Source organism: Numida meleagris, chromosome 3 (assembly GCF_002078875.1).
Source record: "Numida meleagris isolate 19003 breed g44 Domestic line chromosome 3, NumMel1.0, whole genome shotgun sequence".
Classification (NCBI taxonomy): domain Eukaryota; kingdom Metazoa; phylum Chordata; class Aves; order Galliformes; family Numididae; genus Numida; species Numida meleagris.
The window spans coordinates 57,222,331-57,239,045 of record NC_034411.1 but is presented as its reverse complement, the minus strand read 5'-3'; the positions used below and the strand labels follow the sequence as shown (position 1 = coordinate 57,239,045).

General features: G+C 37.9%; 1 protein-coding gene across 10 annotated transcripts in view; it reads right to left on the bottom strand.

The window, feature by feature from the left end:
- EPB41L2 (erythrocyte membrane protein band 4.1 like 2) overlaps positions 1 to 16,715 on the bottom strand; it is a 105,117-nt gene that overhangs the window by 11,129 nt on the left and 77,273 nt on the right. For 2 of the 10 annotated variants that reach the window (XM_021390578.1, XM_021390579.1), the window contains 7 exons: positions 12,403 to 12,575; positions 11,814 to 11,995; positions 7,319 to 7,381; positions 5,025 to 5,171; positions 3,793 to 3,897; positions 1,034 to 1,177; positions 27 to 80 (listed from right to left, as the gene is read on the bottom strand). In XM_021390578.1, the coding sequence (XP_021246253.1) occupies positions 27 to 80; positions 1,034 to 1,177; positions 3,793 to 3,897; positions 5,025 to 5,171; positions 7,319 to 7,381; positions 11,814 to 11,995; positions 12,403 to 12,575 (868 nt within the window). Of the gene's footprint in view, positions 1 to 26; positions 81 to 1,033; positions 1,178 to 3,792; positions 3,898 to 5,024; positions 5,172 to 7,318; positions 7,382 to 7,639; positions 7,673 to 9,620; positions 10,266 to 11,813; positions 11,996 to 12,402; positions 12,576 to 16,715 lie in introns of all 10 variants that reach the window. The other 8 variants (XM_021390588.1, XM_021390581.1, XM_021390580.1 and 5 more) reach the window with 8 other exon arrangements.

The window sequence follows — 16,715 nt, the reverse complement described above, 5'->3', positions numbered from 1 at the left end:
TTTAACTATGGAAAAATCAGTAGAACCTTATCAGCATTGCTGACTTCAGTGCAAGGTCCTTCTGCTCTGGAAGCATGTTTCTGTGAAACAAAAAGCAATCAGAGAACAAAAATCAATGCATAACCCTTTTCAACAGCATAACATTCCTCAAGCCAGCTTTAATAATATATATATATGATACAGGACAGGCACTGTGTATTCACTGCAAGACTCACTTAGAACTATGCTCCTTTTCTTCTACTTCATTCCAATATTTCATTCAAAAGTAGGTAAGTATTATGGACATTATTAATTGGGATAAAGCAATTTAATTAAGAAAGACTGAAAATAAAAGTTTAAACGCACAGGTCAGTGATGCTACTGAGGCAATTATTTATCTCAATTGAATCACGAATTAGGAATAAAAAATACTGTGGAAAAATATGAAAAATGCATTCTGATATTGGCTTATCATCACACAAAATAATAAAAAGAACAGAAAAACAACAAACGACTAAGATTTTATTAGTTGTTCCCTTTTGGGAGGGAGGCTGTTCATGCTTGTATCTTGTCAAAATAGCAACATGTGACTACCAAGATGATGCCATTAGGATTTAGTTTGAGTCTCAAATGATGAGATTAAGGCAACTATGTTAGTATTTGTTTTGTGACAAAATGAATTGTGATAGATGTGCCTGAAAGCCCACTAAAAGCTACGTATTACATACTTTCTTATCTAATTATTTCTGGAAAATGCAAATTTGAATTCAAGCAGTAGCAATACAAAACCAACACATCATCTGTGACTTAATCCTAACGTTTATGGCTGTTTACCAAGCAAAGCACCTAGAGAGTGCACGCCAGCATTCCTGGCGAAGCTGCAACAACAGCCAGTTAATACTCCCGATGCCTAGCAAGCACATAACTAAGCTCTTCGGCTGCCTCCCTCCCACCACACCAAGCAGCCAGCCGGCTCTGGCAGCACGGCACAGCCGTAGCGCCCCGTCGGCCGTCTGGGCGCAGGGCAGCGGCCGCGGGCGGGGCGGGGAAGCACCTGGGGCGGCGGGGCCGAGGCGGCGGTCTGCTCCCCTGCAGCGCCCTCTGCTGGCCCCGCGCGGGCGACGGCGAAGGGCCGGTCCAGGCCGGCGCCAAAGCGCTCTTGGCTAAATAAAATGGACGCTATCTCTTCTTCTAGGCTCTAGACGAGTTAGAGAAGGGAAAGGAAAGAATTAGACGGTGACGGACAAAGCGGCAGCAGCCTACATAAGGAAGGGTCAGCAAGCGAGAAAACACGACAAAGACAAGCGTTTGATCCGGAGCGTTCTGTACGAGCTCAGGAGACACTTCGCGTGCACCAGGGAAGGAGGGAAAGAGAAGAACGCGACAGAACATTGCTGTAATCGCAAATCACAGCAGCGATCTAATGCTGTGTGCCCACCAAGCATACTTCTGCTCTTTACTTTGCACTGTAAAAATTAAAAGCATTAAACATTTCCATAGATTTCCTAACACAATAGTTTACTTGAACATCTTTACTATTGGGATTTTTCCCTTTTAAAGGTCCATTCTGAATCTTAGAATTTCTGTTTCAGAGCTTCAGGCAGTCATATACATTGGCTTCAAACAATACATTCCCACAAAGCTAAAAAGAATTTACTCATATCTTTTAAAGGCCATTTTTTCAAATACTTAAAAAATAAAATGAGCAAATATACATTTGAGAATGTGTTTTCAAAAGCCTTTCCCATTGTATTGGTAAAACCTGTTTTATTCAAACACACATAGAAGCATACATGGTTTAAAGTTGCTTATAGGCTGATCTATTTTTGGTAGTACTACGAAGCCATGTGGTAAAACAGGCTTTTAAAATTCTTGTGGGTACAAGCTTCTGAAAAAGCGAAGTTGTTCTTTATTTCAGCGTTACTTTCATAAGCTCTTACATTACATATATAAACAGTTAAAATAAAAAGCCAATAGTGTAACAAACAGATACCTAACATGGATATAACATATGTTTTGCCAACATCAACTAACATACATTTCTATCTTAGTAAGTGGAATAGATAATTAAGGCAGAAGCACATGCCAGAGGAAAGCCAAAATGCCATGCAGATAACTGCTGTTTGGGTGGACTTACTGTGCATTAGCAACGTGGAATCTGAACACTTAGATAGGTTACACCATGCTACCATACACGTAGTGCTATACATTTGGCATGCAGAAGAACAGAAAGGGAAAAAGAACTTTTTTTTCCCCCTATGCTAAGAATTGAAGTATATTCCAAAGGCATCCAAGAAAATTTTAAGGAAACGCAAATTGATTACATCTACCCTTATGCAATGTTTGATATCCATCAGGGCAACGTACTCCTCACCATCGCTTTCTTTCTCTTATTCACTGTATCCAATGAACATTAATCTATTAGTAGCTTGGATAAATAGGCAAACTGTATTCATGATTTTTGGCCTTCTAATCTTTTAAAAGGAAAACTCCAACCACACAATTTGCTTCATAAGGTAACCCTTGCTCCCTGAGGAGGCATTTAGTACAAGTTACTAAATGCATAGATAGAACTGGCAGTCTTGAACCAATTACTGTATTTACAACAATGCATCAGCCTCGGAAGATGCCTAATTTCCTGGCAAACAATCTACTGGCACATAGGCACATACACTGATGCTGTTTGGAAGCAAAAGAGGGTGGCTCTGAGGTTTATAAAAAACCACAGTAATGATTCTGGATAACCATGACATGATTGTCCTTATTTTTTGTGACATATACATCACTGCACCACAATTTCTGTTATAATTAAGTCACAGATGCTGTGCATTTGTGGGAGTACAGGGATACAAATGAGACACATCCAATCAACATTTCTTATGCACAGAAAGTGACTTATTTGCAATTATTTTGCAAAAGGAAGAATAGAAAGAATATTAGCAGTGGTATCCTTCTTTTATTGTCACCTATTATCCAACTATCCTAAAAGGCAGGAAAGCAAAACTTACAGGAATAAGACTGAGCTACTAAGAGTAGGAAGTTTAAAATTAGAGGTAGCAAAGAACTTGAATCCTAACTTCTCTACTCACATCAACAAATAATGGGATGAAAATATGCTTCATCCCAAACCTGTATTTATATGTGTTACTTAACTAGGACTGACAGCTTTACAATCTGTTTTCATCCCAGTTCCTAGGTGGTAGAAAATAGTCCAAAAGTAATGTAAAAAAGAAAACCATCACAACTGCCACCCATCATCACTATCATACTGCTAGTAGTCCCACTAATTATATGGGGCTTTTCACTGCATCAATGTTAATCAGCTTAGGTGAGAAGACGACTTCTCCCTTTTCCTAGATTAACAAAAAAAGTACAGAAGCATGGAGGTAACTCAGTAATGCCAAAAATGCAGTCTCATTCTGATTTGAGAAATGATTACATAGCAAATACACAAAATAGAAGTTATTGTGTGAAATGTTACATAACTGCAAACAGCAAACAATTATTTCCATCTGGAATGGAAATACATGTTTTGCTGTCATTCACATCACATAAAATACAGTAATTTTCCAGTGGAAAAAATGGTTCATTTCAAACAGGAGCCATTCAGAATTTCACATTCAGTTTAGTGCTTAAGCAGAATGTTGCTGACATTCATATATGATTCATATATACAGATCTTGGTTTGAAACTCAAACTTCTCTTTGCAGTAGTGGTAGCGGGGGGGGGGAGGGGGGCAAAGGAAAAGAAGGAAGTGCCCAAGCTAGACCACAGCAGATACAGCAAAAAGGCAGTAGATTTCAGGGCAGCCACCTTATCAGTTTCCTCTGGTTTTGTTCCAGCAATCGATGACATTGCAGTCCATTGCTTCTCCTTTCCAGGCAGCGTTTTCACTTGGAAAATGTGGTCTCCTTTTTTCTATTTAGTTTTCATTTTGTAAAACCAGTGCAAATCAACAAGCAATGAGACAGATACACACTATCATAAACATAAAACCAAACCATCTGAAAATGACAGAACATACTAGATGAACAAAAAAATACAGACATAAAAGAACAATACTTGGAAGGACCTCAGCATCAACACAAAGAAATCAACGTAGAAAATGCATACAAGCACATAACAATTAAGATACACTTCTACATAAATATTTTGTTAAAATAGGCATTTATTTATAGCTTCAATGTGTCAGACATTTGTGAATTTGTACCTATGCATGTATCACTAGGCAGAGATTCTAGAATAATACTCAAAAATTAGAGGAGTAATTTCCCTGCACTGGGGAGTGGTAGGACTAACAGTGAAAGACAAAGATAACAACAGAAGATAAACTGCTTATTTCTGAAGACTGATTTGCTGTACTGCTCTATAAAAAAAAGCAGCAATTAACTCCTCAAAATTAGAATTTCAAGAATAGACAGAAATTTATTTAAGTAGGTAGATTTTCTGCCACAAATATTTAGGATGATATTTTTGGAAAACTGTTTTCCAAACTGCTGTTTTCATGTTCAGTCAGAAACGAGGTTTAGCGAAAAAAGCGGGTGAATTCATTATATAGGCATGTGGAGATTAAGGTGAATAAATTTTAATGACTACAGTAAATACATCCCAAGGAAGTCAACAACATAAATTAAATGATCACATAACGTCCTTTGCAAACAACATCGTTCAGACAGTTGCTTCTGCATAGGCTACCTAAGAAGAGTTAAAAGGCACATGGAGTAAAAACTTCTACTGTCACTGAAAGATTAACTCTATATATCTCTCTAAATCAGAGTGAAATTTAAGTTGTTGTTAACACAGAGCAAAATATTGCCATTGCTTCCAACTTCGTCTAGTGACTCTAGTCCAGTTGTTGTGGAACAAAATTCCACACATTATTTGAAGCGAGGTCTAATAATAAGTAGTAAAAAGTTAGTGTATACATAGTATAAACAAATATTACATTAGCCTTATCAATTAGTGTAAAAGGACAAAGTGCGTTTACTACATTGTCTACAGGGTTGTATGGAAATGCATGCGGACAAGTGTCTACAGAGACATACCCCTTGTGTCTGTAGGGACAGAGGTGTGATACGCCGCTTTTCCCATTCATTAGGGCGTGGTTCGGGTGTGGATTCCATGAAATTGCGCTTGAGCTCACTAATGCTAGCCTGGTGTTTCAATAAGTCGTCCTGGGTCTTATCCAGGTCCTAGCAACCCGCAATGTAAAACAAAGTAGGACAAAACACGACAACAAAAGCAAACTTAACAGTTAAAAAAATAAAAAAGTAATCAAACCAAGGAAAGCGCCTTGTGTCTGAAAAGCTGGTCTTCTTTGGAATGCCTTAAAATACAGAAGTTTAAGGCCATAAAGGAATTTAGTTTGTGGACATTAATACACTACAACACTACCATATTTTAATGCAAAGGAAAGAATGCTGTACACGGTTATTTAATAGAGAGCCATTTTCATCCAAAATAAGAAACTACTAGCTCTTTGAAACAATAATTGCCAGTGATTACTTGCTTTCATCTGAAATTTCTAAGCAGAGAAGCAAAAATTTGGGGACTGCAAGTTTCATGAAAAACACTTATTTCTGTGAAGATGATAACACAGGGCCGAGTATGCAAGCAAGTAACACCTGCATCATTCACTTTAGAGAGACTACTCATTGTGCCTATTGTGTAAGCTTAAATGTACTGGAAAAATCAGATGTAAGGACTTAAAGACTATTATCAGTCTTCTCCACATTTAAGAACCTGACTGTGGATGCAACTGTCAAATATATACATTGACATGCACAAAACCCATGACGGTGTCTTCTCTAAACTGCACCTTCATGGGCAAGCATCAAAGGGGGCACCAGTGTCAATATCAAATTACATTTTATTATGACTCATGGAGGTGCAGATACAGTAATTTGTATCAAAAAACTTGTCAAGTCATAAAATCAAAAACCAATACGAACTCTTAAATTTCTGATGTCTTTTCACTTGTATGTTCAGCACCAATGGTGCTGCAAATTTATTTCTTAATTCTCTGAATCTTCAGATATACACTTTGAACACTAAGAACCTTTCCCCCTTTTGGTAATTCAGTAGGTTAATGTTTTTACAGGACCAATGCCTCACTTTTAATCTAGGACTAATAATCAGAGAGTATTAAGTATGTCCTCCTTATGTTTTTGTTTTCTGAGGGTATTGAAACAATATTCCAAGGACAACCTACTACACAAGCAAAGCTAGTGACAATTCTCATGCCATCATTTTAAAAATTGTCTTTGCTTGACACAAGGCATGTTTCCTAGACTTGATCACAGCAAAGTTACGCAATGTATGCTTTCAGTGCTTTAGTACGTTATACAAAAGCAAAGTTTAAATAGCAACCAAAAGCTGCAAAAAGCAAAAAAATGCATTAGTTACGTTACTGGGATCCACATACCTCCTTATTACCAAACAAAAATGATTATTTTTAAAAAAGACAGTTTTTGTGACAAAAGGAATTATTTATAGCCCCATTTGGATGAATTAAGTAAGTTAAAGACAGCAGTAGAATTCTTTGAATTTTCTTCAGTTGCTAGTGTATGTTATTAGTGACAAGTTAAATGACACTGATTGTAACTATAGATCAATCCACATTTATTACAGACTATATGGAAATTCTTACAATAAAAATCTCTATTTCAGTGGCAAATAATAACACTGTACAGTAAAATACTGTTCAAAGCTCTTTGCTGTTGCTCATTATCAATGAGAAACAACTGTTAGGGAGCAAGAATTGCTTCCATTTAAAAAATGAAAAAGTAAAACAAAATTTCATAAGCATTTGTAAGCACGCAGTTTAAAAACCTGATACTTACCAACATTTTTCAAAGCTCCTAAAAATTCCCAAGTGTCAGAGCCAGAATTAGTTTTCCTATACTTATACCACTGCTTGTGCTTTACTAGCTTCATTAATTCAGGTTACGCTTTTGTTAAAAGTTGATTTAACTGGTGAAAATCAGAAATTCTACTCAAAGCAAATGCACACTTCAGGCAGTAATGTATAAAAAAATCCTACTTATGTTGATTAATTGGCCTAATGTGTTGAGTATATCTAAATAGGGCTATTATTCCCACTTGCCACCTTGAAAACATCTAGCAAAAATACACATTAAACATTCAAGCTAAGGGTTTTGTTTTGTTTTCTAAAACTTCCAAAAACTCAGAAACTAGAATTATAACATGCAACATTTTCAAGCTGGTTTTCCCCATGCATTTCATGCACTGTGTACGTAACAGCCTGCAGGTGACCTCCCATCCCATGCAGCCTGGCAGCCCATGAGAAAAGAAAGTGTTTCTTGTCTTTTATACAAACCTCCAACATTAAATTGCTATGTCTGACATAAATATTTTCCCCGTCTACTCTCAACGAATTGCTCTGTGAAATTAAGTCACACACACACACAAAAATAATCAAAATGAACATAAGATGTACCAGCAACTTTTTTGTTTTTTTGTTAAAAAAAGAAAAAAGACTGTTGGAAACACACAATCAAATACAGGAAATAAAATGGTATGTTGAAAAGGCACTATTCGGACAAAAACCCACAGAAACTTGAGGGTGCTGACAAATCAGGTAGCTACAGTCCGATTTAATTGTAAAAGTAAAAAATAACCAAACACAAATCCTATGCACCTTCTGTTGTGCTTCCTCCTCTTCAGATTCCACCTATGTAAGCACATTGTAAATTATTAAGAAAAGGAACCGTTAACACACGCTTACAGAATAACAGAGGCATCATTTCTTTGTAAATGCTGCAAAGCGTGCTATTATTTACAGACCTTTACTGTTTCGGCCCCAGATGTTGTTGAAATTATTAAGCGACTTTGGTCTTCCTCCACCTACATTGTTGTAGAATGGCTGAAGTAATACTTGGTATGTGGCATGAAAAATGGAAATCTCACACTATGTCCCTCTTGCTTTTCAGTGTTATCTCAGATGGATATTAAAAAAATGAGTGACAGGAAAAGATGGTATGTATATTTTCTGTGGTAAAAACCTTAAACCCTGCAATGAATTGATGGGAAAATGGAATTTAATGCATGACTTATTTTGGTAAAACAGTCTAGAACTCAAGTTAAACACCTACATAATGTATTTAGAAATTGTCTTAATTATTCTAAGAATGTTGTTGTTTTGAGATGAGTTATTTGAGCCTCCACTCCTTTTTAGGTGAATTCCTTCTCCAACTGCAATGCACTCTGCTGGAAGTGATTTTCACATCTTACCTACAAGTATACTGAATGGCCTAAGGAAAGGCATTCTTTAAAAAGCAAACCACTTCTCAGCCTTGCCACAGGTATGAATACTAACTGTCCGTCTTGAAAAGCCAACATGTGCAAGTATGCACATTTGAAGAGTGGCTTACATATTGCACATACTGATGCATTTTAGATTGTGTGAACGCACACATGATGTGGTACATATCACATTTTTACTCATTTATCTTATCTATGATTCTACTGTCTGAAACTTTATCACGGATTGCTTTAGGCCACAGAAAAAAAATAAGAAAATCTTTGAAGTCACGTTTTTCATTATTAAACTAGATACACGTGTCCTATTTAGCAAGTTTTTAAATATATACACTCTATTGAATTGGTTTAACCATACTTATTAAATGTAACATTGAAGAGGCCCTCTTCCCCACTTTTGATTCCATAGTATTGCTTTCTATTTTCTTTGAGGATCAAAATAAACCACCTTTTCCTAGTGCATGCTGTTGTTGATCTAACATGCACAGTAAAGGAAAGGAGGCATTTTGTCAGCCGCTCCAGATGATCAGAGCAACATATTAATGTAAAAGAGGCTTCTGTATAGCAATTATAATAGTGTATTTCAAAGAAAGTTCAGAGTTCAGTGATAAAAGTCTGACAAAACCTGAAATCCCAGCTAAGGAATCAAATCAGTCTTTGCCTTAACTACTGCTAGAGATTAATGAAAACATTTCAGAGAAAAAAAGAAAAAATATCTTAGACTCAACTTTGAACATATTTTTGTAGAACAGAAACATCTGAAAATCTACAATAGCAAAAGCTGCTTTTAAAGAATTGACAGTATACTTCTTTTTGAATTCAGCATTTAGGAATTTCACTTTTCAGATCTTAGCAGAACTTCTGAGATGTGCATTGCAAAGCGAATGCACTGAGGAGATACACATTTTAACACACAAAATGATAGTGCAAATAGTGAAAGTTGCAATTATTAACAGGTAATAGTAATCATAGGTATATTATTTCGGAGAAGTTTTCAGTTTTTTGTGTTCCTAAACATTTTGAAGTACAAAGCAACTCTACCTCAGTAGAGTGGACGATCATAAAATTATGCATGCTGCATGAATTCAGGCAAAAAATCAACCAACCCCCAAAAAAGCCAAAAACAAAAAACCCACTACAGCTATCTATTGACTAAAGATCCCCGAATGGCAGTTTTTCACAAAAAAGAAAAGTTAGAAAGGAAAGTTAGAAAGATACATACATGTGCGTGTGCCTACTTACACATATACGGGCATATACATACACATACCCCTGCCAGTGTGCAAAACTGAGGAAGCTGCTGGGAGAACTAGCATAATTGCTATGCATAGAATCAACATTTAAGCAACAGAATTACACACCTCCTCTTCCTCTGCTTTGTCATTCAGGTCATTGTCATAAGAGGCACTAAATGAAGTCACTTTAGGCTCCAGGTAGCAGAGGGACAGAGCAAGAGGAAGGGAAAATGTGAGTGAAAGAGGAATAGACTGGAAAGCTGAGAGAAGCAACACAAAGATAAGGAGAAAAGAGGGGATGAAGGAAGGAGAGGTGATAGGAACATAGTGCTGAACACCAGGTGGGAGGAAAGAGATGCAAATATCAGGAAGGCTAGGAAAACTAATATAACCATCTTCATCAAGCAGCGATCGGAAACGAAAAGAAAAGCATCTGATAAAGCTGAATGAGACACACAATTCAGTGTTTTTGTAGTCATTTCTACAGATTTTTCCTTCCATGGCAGGTGGGCCTTGACTAGCTGGGGTTCTCATAGATTCAAAGTTATCGTTCACTGAAGCTATTTTATTTTTATGATCTGCTATTTCTCTCATGGAATTACACTCTGAGACATCTGGGATGGTAAGGACAGGCTCACAGAGAGGCTCTTCCTCTGAAATATCTGAAAGCATGTCCATCTCAGGGATGGGTGACAAGTTTGTGAGATGGGATGACACAGAATGGATGGGTAGTGATGGTGGGTATATGTGAGTGAGCTGAAGAAATAAATTCTATGTGCAGTGGAAAATGAAAGCACAACAAAATGCAAGTTTGTAGGTACAAGAAGAGGAAGAAAAAAAGAAATTATTTGTTAGAGAAAATTTTTATTTAAGGAATAGCTATACTAACGCAATAGAAATGCCAAATAAAAACAGAAATCCCTTTGTGTTTTACAAGCAGCCAGCTTGTTTACTTCTATGGATTACGAAATCAAAACCATTATGAATGTTCTGTTCTCCGGCTGCAAAGAACTGTGCACTTTCAAACTGTAATAATCACTTACATAGACAGAAGCAGACAGACATTCAAAGCTTTGGTAGAAAGGTCAGGAGACAGAGCAGTACAAGAAAGACAGGCTGGCACTTTGATTCTTGGGTTTATAACCATTTCCTCTAAGACTTAAAGAGTGCTTTAGGGGGAAAAGAGAGCTGTTCACAGAGTTGGCATGTGCAACAAAACCTTACTGATCAGCTTCATGGAAAAACTTCCCAAAATACTGCTTTTTTTTCTTCTCGTGATTAAAAGATTGAAAGATATTGCCACTTCAGGAACAAGGGAGAATCATCATTTTATCATGCCCAAAGTCAAAACATAATAATTTAACTATTTTTCTCCCATCAGTGAAGTTCACACGTGCCTTTTCATAGGCTAATTTCAAGATCCTTTCAAGTAGTTGGCAAAGAACAACAAAAACGCAACCATTGGTATTTGTTCCCTTCCTGCACTTGAATGTTAGTGGGAACATGCAAGCTGCATGGAGAAACTCTGCAGCCCAAATATCACACTTAAGATTTGAATGGGTAGCTGACTGGCAAAAAATTTTTCAAAACAAAGTTACTTTCTGAATATGAAATTAAGTTTTGAAGAACTGCTAGAAAAATAAGTAATATCCCAGAGAGAAGAGCAACAGATAATAGTCACACAACTCCAAAGTTTTAGCCAAGACTCTGGAAGGAGATTTTTACATGAAATCCTGCAAGCTCTGAATTTATTTTTTTTTTACCTATTGCCCCAGTAACTCCAGCAAACAAGACAAGTAAATGGTTGTTTGCAACAGAGACAGACCAAAATACTCAAATTTCCACAGAAAGCTGTATCTCAGTTCAACACAGAAGTTTTTAAAGGAATAAATAATTCTGCTAAATTACTACTAAAGCAATACTGTTTTTATCTATAAATATTTAAAAGCAGTCATAATACATCCAGCTTTGTATAACATATACTACAACGGATATGCTAACAAATAAGTCTGCGCAAACTAAGAAATTAAAACACTATTAACCCTATTAAATATTTTTTCCAGAACTCACTCAAGCTTACTGAAAATTCAAATTAACTTTATAGAAATTAAAGAAACCCTGGGAAAATTGATGCTACACACAAGTTTGCCTTCATTTTTGCTTATATATGCTTACATTAAGATAAACTACAGAAAATACTTGACAATTTTCTTTAAATATTTAATATGGTGTTCTGTATGATGCTTAGAGGTGGCAGGCTCTAAATAAGCAAACATGCACTACATAAACAAATAATTTTGGTGTGAAAGACATCCATACCTTTCCATCCTGAATCAACTCTAATTGTGGAGTTTTGAGTGGGCTTCCATCATCTTCTCTGCCACTTTCTTTCAGCTTGGCTTGTCCAGCAGCTTCAAGGTCAATGATTTTGTCTCCTCCAGGCTGCCCTCTTGTACTATGGAAGTCTCTTAGCAGACTTTGGTCTGAGATACTCATGGGAGCTGTTAATGAACAAAATAATTTTGGTTAATTGGAGTAGTGAGAACATTTTATTTTTAAGACTCGATAAAATGACTATAGTGATATCAACAATGAGGAATACAGGCTGGTTACTGAGTGACACTGTTTTTCAGCTTCTTTGCTATGTACAAAGTCCATGATCCTTACTCCACTAATGTGAAGAGCAACGTACCCTTGTCATAACTTCTGATGTATCACAAAATAATTTAGGTTTGAAGGAACATCTCAAGATTAGTTAGATGGACCACCTGTTCAGAGCGAGTCCAGGTTGCTCAGGGACTTGTCCAGTTGAGTTCTGAGTGTCTCCAAGGTCTCTCAATATGAACACGTATCAGGGTGACCATACATAATATAATCATTTTACTGAATAAATACATCAATTTCATACCACCATCAAGGCTTCTGGAAACACGTTTGCTTGAAGAACGCTCGAAGTAAGGAGCTGGTCTATCTATGAGGTTGCTAGCCTGTCGTGTCTGTGCTTGCGTACGTCCACTGTACCGGAACTTAGAACCCAAGGTTAGAAACTTTGCTTTTGGAGGCTGTTCTGGTGATAGAAGTCTAAAAAGTAAAAAAGAAAGTCACTTAAAAACGCTTTATCTATTTAATGAGGTACTTCTAACTAATTATATTGAAACTTTAGTTCACCAAGCATATTTGTGCAGCCCAATAAACGACTCTACCATAAGATCTGAGAAGAAATAAAACAGTGCATATTATTTATTATTTGATAATTAACACATTTTCCACAGTACAACTAAGCATCTGGGGTCCTTACCTTTTGGTGCTAACATTATTAAATGGTATTCTTTCTAGATAGTTGAGGTTACTGTAAGTCCACATAGAATACCACTCTAATCTTGCTCCTTAGAACATTACTTATAGGGGAAACTATATAACCCACTTCTACTGTCTTTCCTATATTCTGAGGTACCCATGAGGCAGCTGCTGTTCCTCAAATTTAGAGAATGGCATTTCAAAGCTGCATAGAAGGCTGTAGCAAGTGGAAAAGAAAGAGATTGAGATGGCTGCAGAATTGTCATTCAACTTTTAAAAGTTTAACAAGCTAGATTCAGATTCCATTTTAGTTACAGCATGGCTTATAGATTTATATAGTTGATACTGGATATAAGGAGAATAGGAAAAAAAAGGTGTATTGTGAAAAGGGTGAAAAAGATTCAGTTATGACTAGTACTAATGCTGGGTTCTGTGCTGGATATGAATGTTTGCACTGAAGTGTTAGTCAGTGTTAGAGAAAGCCCTAGTTAACATTTTGGAAGAACTTGCTGCAAGATATTTGATGAATGTTAAGTTCTCTAAACTTTCCCATATTTCTTTATGAAAACTTCAAGCTCTCATTCAACCTATCATAGAATGGTTTGGGTTGGAAGGGACCTTTAAGATCATCTAGTTCCAAACCCCTGCAATAGGCAGGAACACCCCCCGCTAGACCAAGTTGATCAAAGCCCCATCCAGCCTGGCCTTGAACCCCGCCACAGAGGGGGCATTCGCAATCTCTCCGGGCAACCTGTTCCAGTGTCTCACCACCTTCACAGTAAAGAAATTTCTTCCTAATATCTAGTCTAAATCTACCCTCATCTAGTTTAAAACAATTTCCCCTCATCCTGTTGCTACATGCTCTTATAAAAAGTCCCTCCCCAGCTTTCCTGTAGGCCCACATTCAGGTACTGGAAGGCCACTGCAAGGTCCCCCCACAGCCTTCTCTTCTCCAGGCTGAAGAGCCTTAACTCTCAGCTTGTTCCTGTACTGGAGGTGTTCCAGCCCTCTGATCATCTTCATGGCCCTCCTCTGGACCCACTTCAACAGCTTGATGTCCTTCTTGTGTTGGGTGCTCCAGAAGTGGATATAGTAGTCCAGGTTGGAGTCTCATGAGAGCAGAGGGGCAGAATCACCTCCTTCAACCTGCTGGTCACACTTATCTTGACGCAACCCAGAATGCAGTTGGCCTTCTGGGCTGCAAGTGCACACTGCTGGTTCATGCTGAATCTTTCATCAACTGACACCCCTAAATCCTTCTTCTCAGGGCTGCTCTTAAGCCATTCTTCACCCAGCCTGCATTTTTGCCTACATTTGCCCCTGTACTCAGCATTGGTGGGGCCCCACCTTGAGTACTGTGCTCAGTTTTGGGTGCCCCAGTACAGAAAGGACATGGAGGTGCTGGAGCAGGTCCAAAGAAGGGCAACAAGGCTTGTGAAGGGCTTGGAGAATATGCCCTACAAAGAGCGGCTAAAAGGAACTGGGGCTGTTTAGTCTGGAGAGGAGGCGGCTGAGGGGAGACCTTATTGCTCTCTTCAAATACCTGAAAGGTGATTGCAGTGAGAGAGGGGTTGGTCTCTTCTCAGTGGTGACAGGACAAGGGGAAATGGCCTCAAGTTGCGCCAGGGGAGGTTTAGGTTGGATATCAGGAAAAGCTTCTTTACAGAAAGGGTTGTTAAGCACTGGAACAGGCTCCCCAGGGAGGTGGTTGAGTCACCATCCCTGAATGTGTTTAAAAACCGTTTAGATGTGGTGCTCAGGGATATGATTTAGTGGTGGGTTGTTAGAGTAGTACAGTTAGGTTGCGGTTGGACTTGATGATCTTTAAGGTCTTTTCCAGCCTGAGCAATTCTATGATTCTATGATTTGTGCTTGAGATTGACCTGACCCAGGTGCAGGACCTTGCACTTGGCCTTGTTTAACTTCATGAGATTGGCATGGATCCACCTCTCAAGCCTGTCCAGGTCCCTCTCTGGATAGCATCCCTTCCCTCTAGCGTGTCAACTGCACCACTCAGCTTGGTGTTACCAGCAAACTTGCTGAGGGTGCACTCGATCCCACCGTCCGTATCACCTACAAAGACATTAAATCGCACCAGTCCCAGCACTGATCCCTGAGGAACACCACTCGTCACTGGTCTCCACTTGGACATTGAGCTATTGACTAAACTGAGTGAGAGCAACCAACCAGTCAATTCCTTATCAAGCAAGCAGTCCATCCATCAAATCAATTTTTCTCCAATTTGGCAACCAAGATGTAATGCAGGACAACATCAAATCCTTTGAACAAGTCCAGGTAGATGACATCAGTTGCTCTTCCTTTGTCCTCTGATGCTGTAACTCCATGATATAAGGCCACCAAGTTTGTCAGGCACGATTTGCCCTTGGGTGAAGCCATGCTGGTTACCACCAATCACATCATCTTTATTTTCCATGTGCCTTAGTAGGGCCTTCAGGAGGATCTGCTCCATGATCTTGCCAGGCACGGAGGTAAGACTGACTGGCCTATAGTTTCCTGGATCTTTTTTTCCCCCTTCTTGAAAATGGGGTTATGTTTCCCCTTTTCCAGTTTTATCTTCTTACTGTGTGTAATTTCTGTTTGCATAATCTGAGTCATCAGTTTCAGCACAGAGTACTGTTTCTTACAGTAGCATCCTTGGTGATAGGATCAAGTCATCACTGTAAGAATTCTTCCCAGTATCTGCTTCTCTAGAAAAGTTTTTGACATTGCCCCCTGAAACAACATGGTACTGCAAACACACACCCTGCATGGGAGTCTCCATGCACTATTCTCCCTCTGAACATCTTTTTTCAAGCAACACCAACAATTACTATATCTATTGTACTTACAATGGCACAGATGGACAAGTAAGACAAAGGATACTGACTTTGTTCTATACTTTTGAAGCACTCGCACAGGGAATATGTACGGTAAGTGGAATCAGATCCAGTATATTTAAGACAGTTTCCAATAGTGGATTCTGAAAATTTAAAATCATTCCGCAGGTATTTCAGCAGAACGGAACACTTTTCAGATACTTTACAAAACAAATGGTGAGAGAGGAAAAAGGCTAACATTTTCTGTAAGAGAAGAAGTTTAGGAGTTTAGAAGTTATTCCTCACCAGAATGCTAGCCAGAAGGATCCAATCCTGCATGCTTAAGATGCATATACATGCACCTGAATCCCAATGCTTCACAGTATATTTTTAAAGAAAGCAGTTCTCCTATTAATCTACTCTTCTGCACCAAGGCCACGTATCTGGAGCTTCACTTTCACTGCTTCTATAAAAACATCCTAAAGCAATATTTGTGACAGATTTATTTCTCCACATTATTTTCAGGAGTACATTATGCATTAAGAGGAAGCAGGCTAAGAGGGTTTTTCCAAGTTTCTTTCTGTTCTGGATTTCCTAGTCTTGGCAAGCCTACAGCATTAACTGCCATTTTTTTTTTTTTTTATCTTCCACCCTGCTGAGATAAACTTTTAATCTTTTAATGTGGAAAAAACAAGAGAACTAATTACTTCCTGATTAAGGACATTTAAATGGATTTTTTGTATTACAAGTTTAGTTTTCAGTTATCTTATGTAATTATGTTTGCACCATTTTAAGATACACTGGGAAAACACTAGAACAATCTTGAAAACTTCAAATGTAATATCATAAAGCAGAATTATAAGCTAGTTTTAGTTAGGATCCAGAGTTGCAGACTAAGCTTACCCCAGAAGATTAATGTAGCTATACAGTCTAACTATATTTCTTAAAGCAGGCTGTTGACCTTTGAAAATGTTACTGAAAACCTATAAGGCAGAGTTAACGAGAAAATCCAGTTCCTTTTATTTGTAATTTTCAACATAGTTCATGATAAATGTATATAAATACATCTGCTAAATTAATTTCTAATGTTATATAAGAAAATTGATTG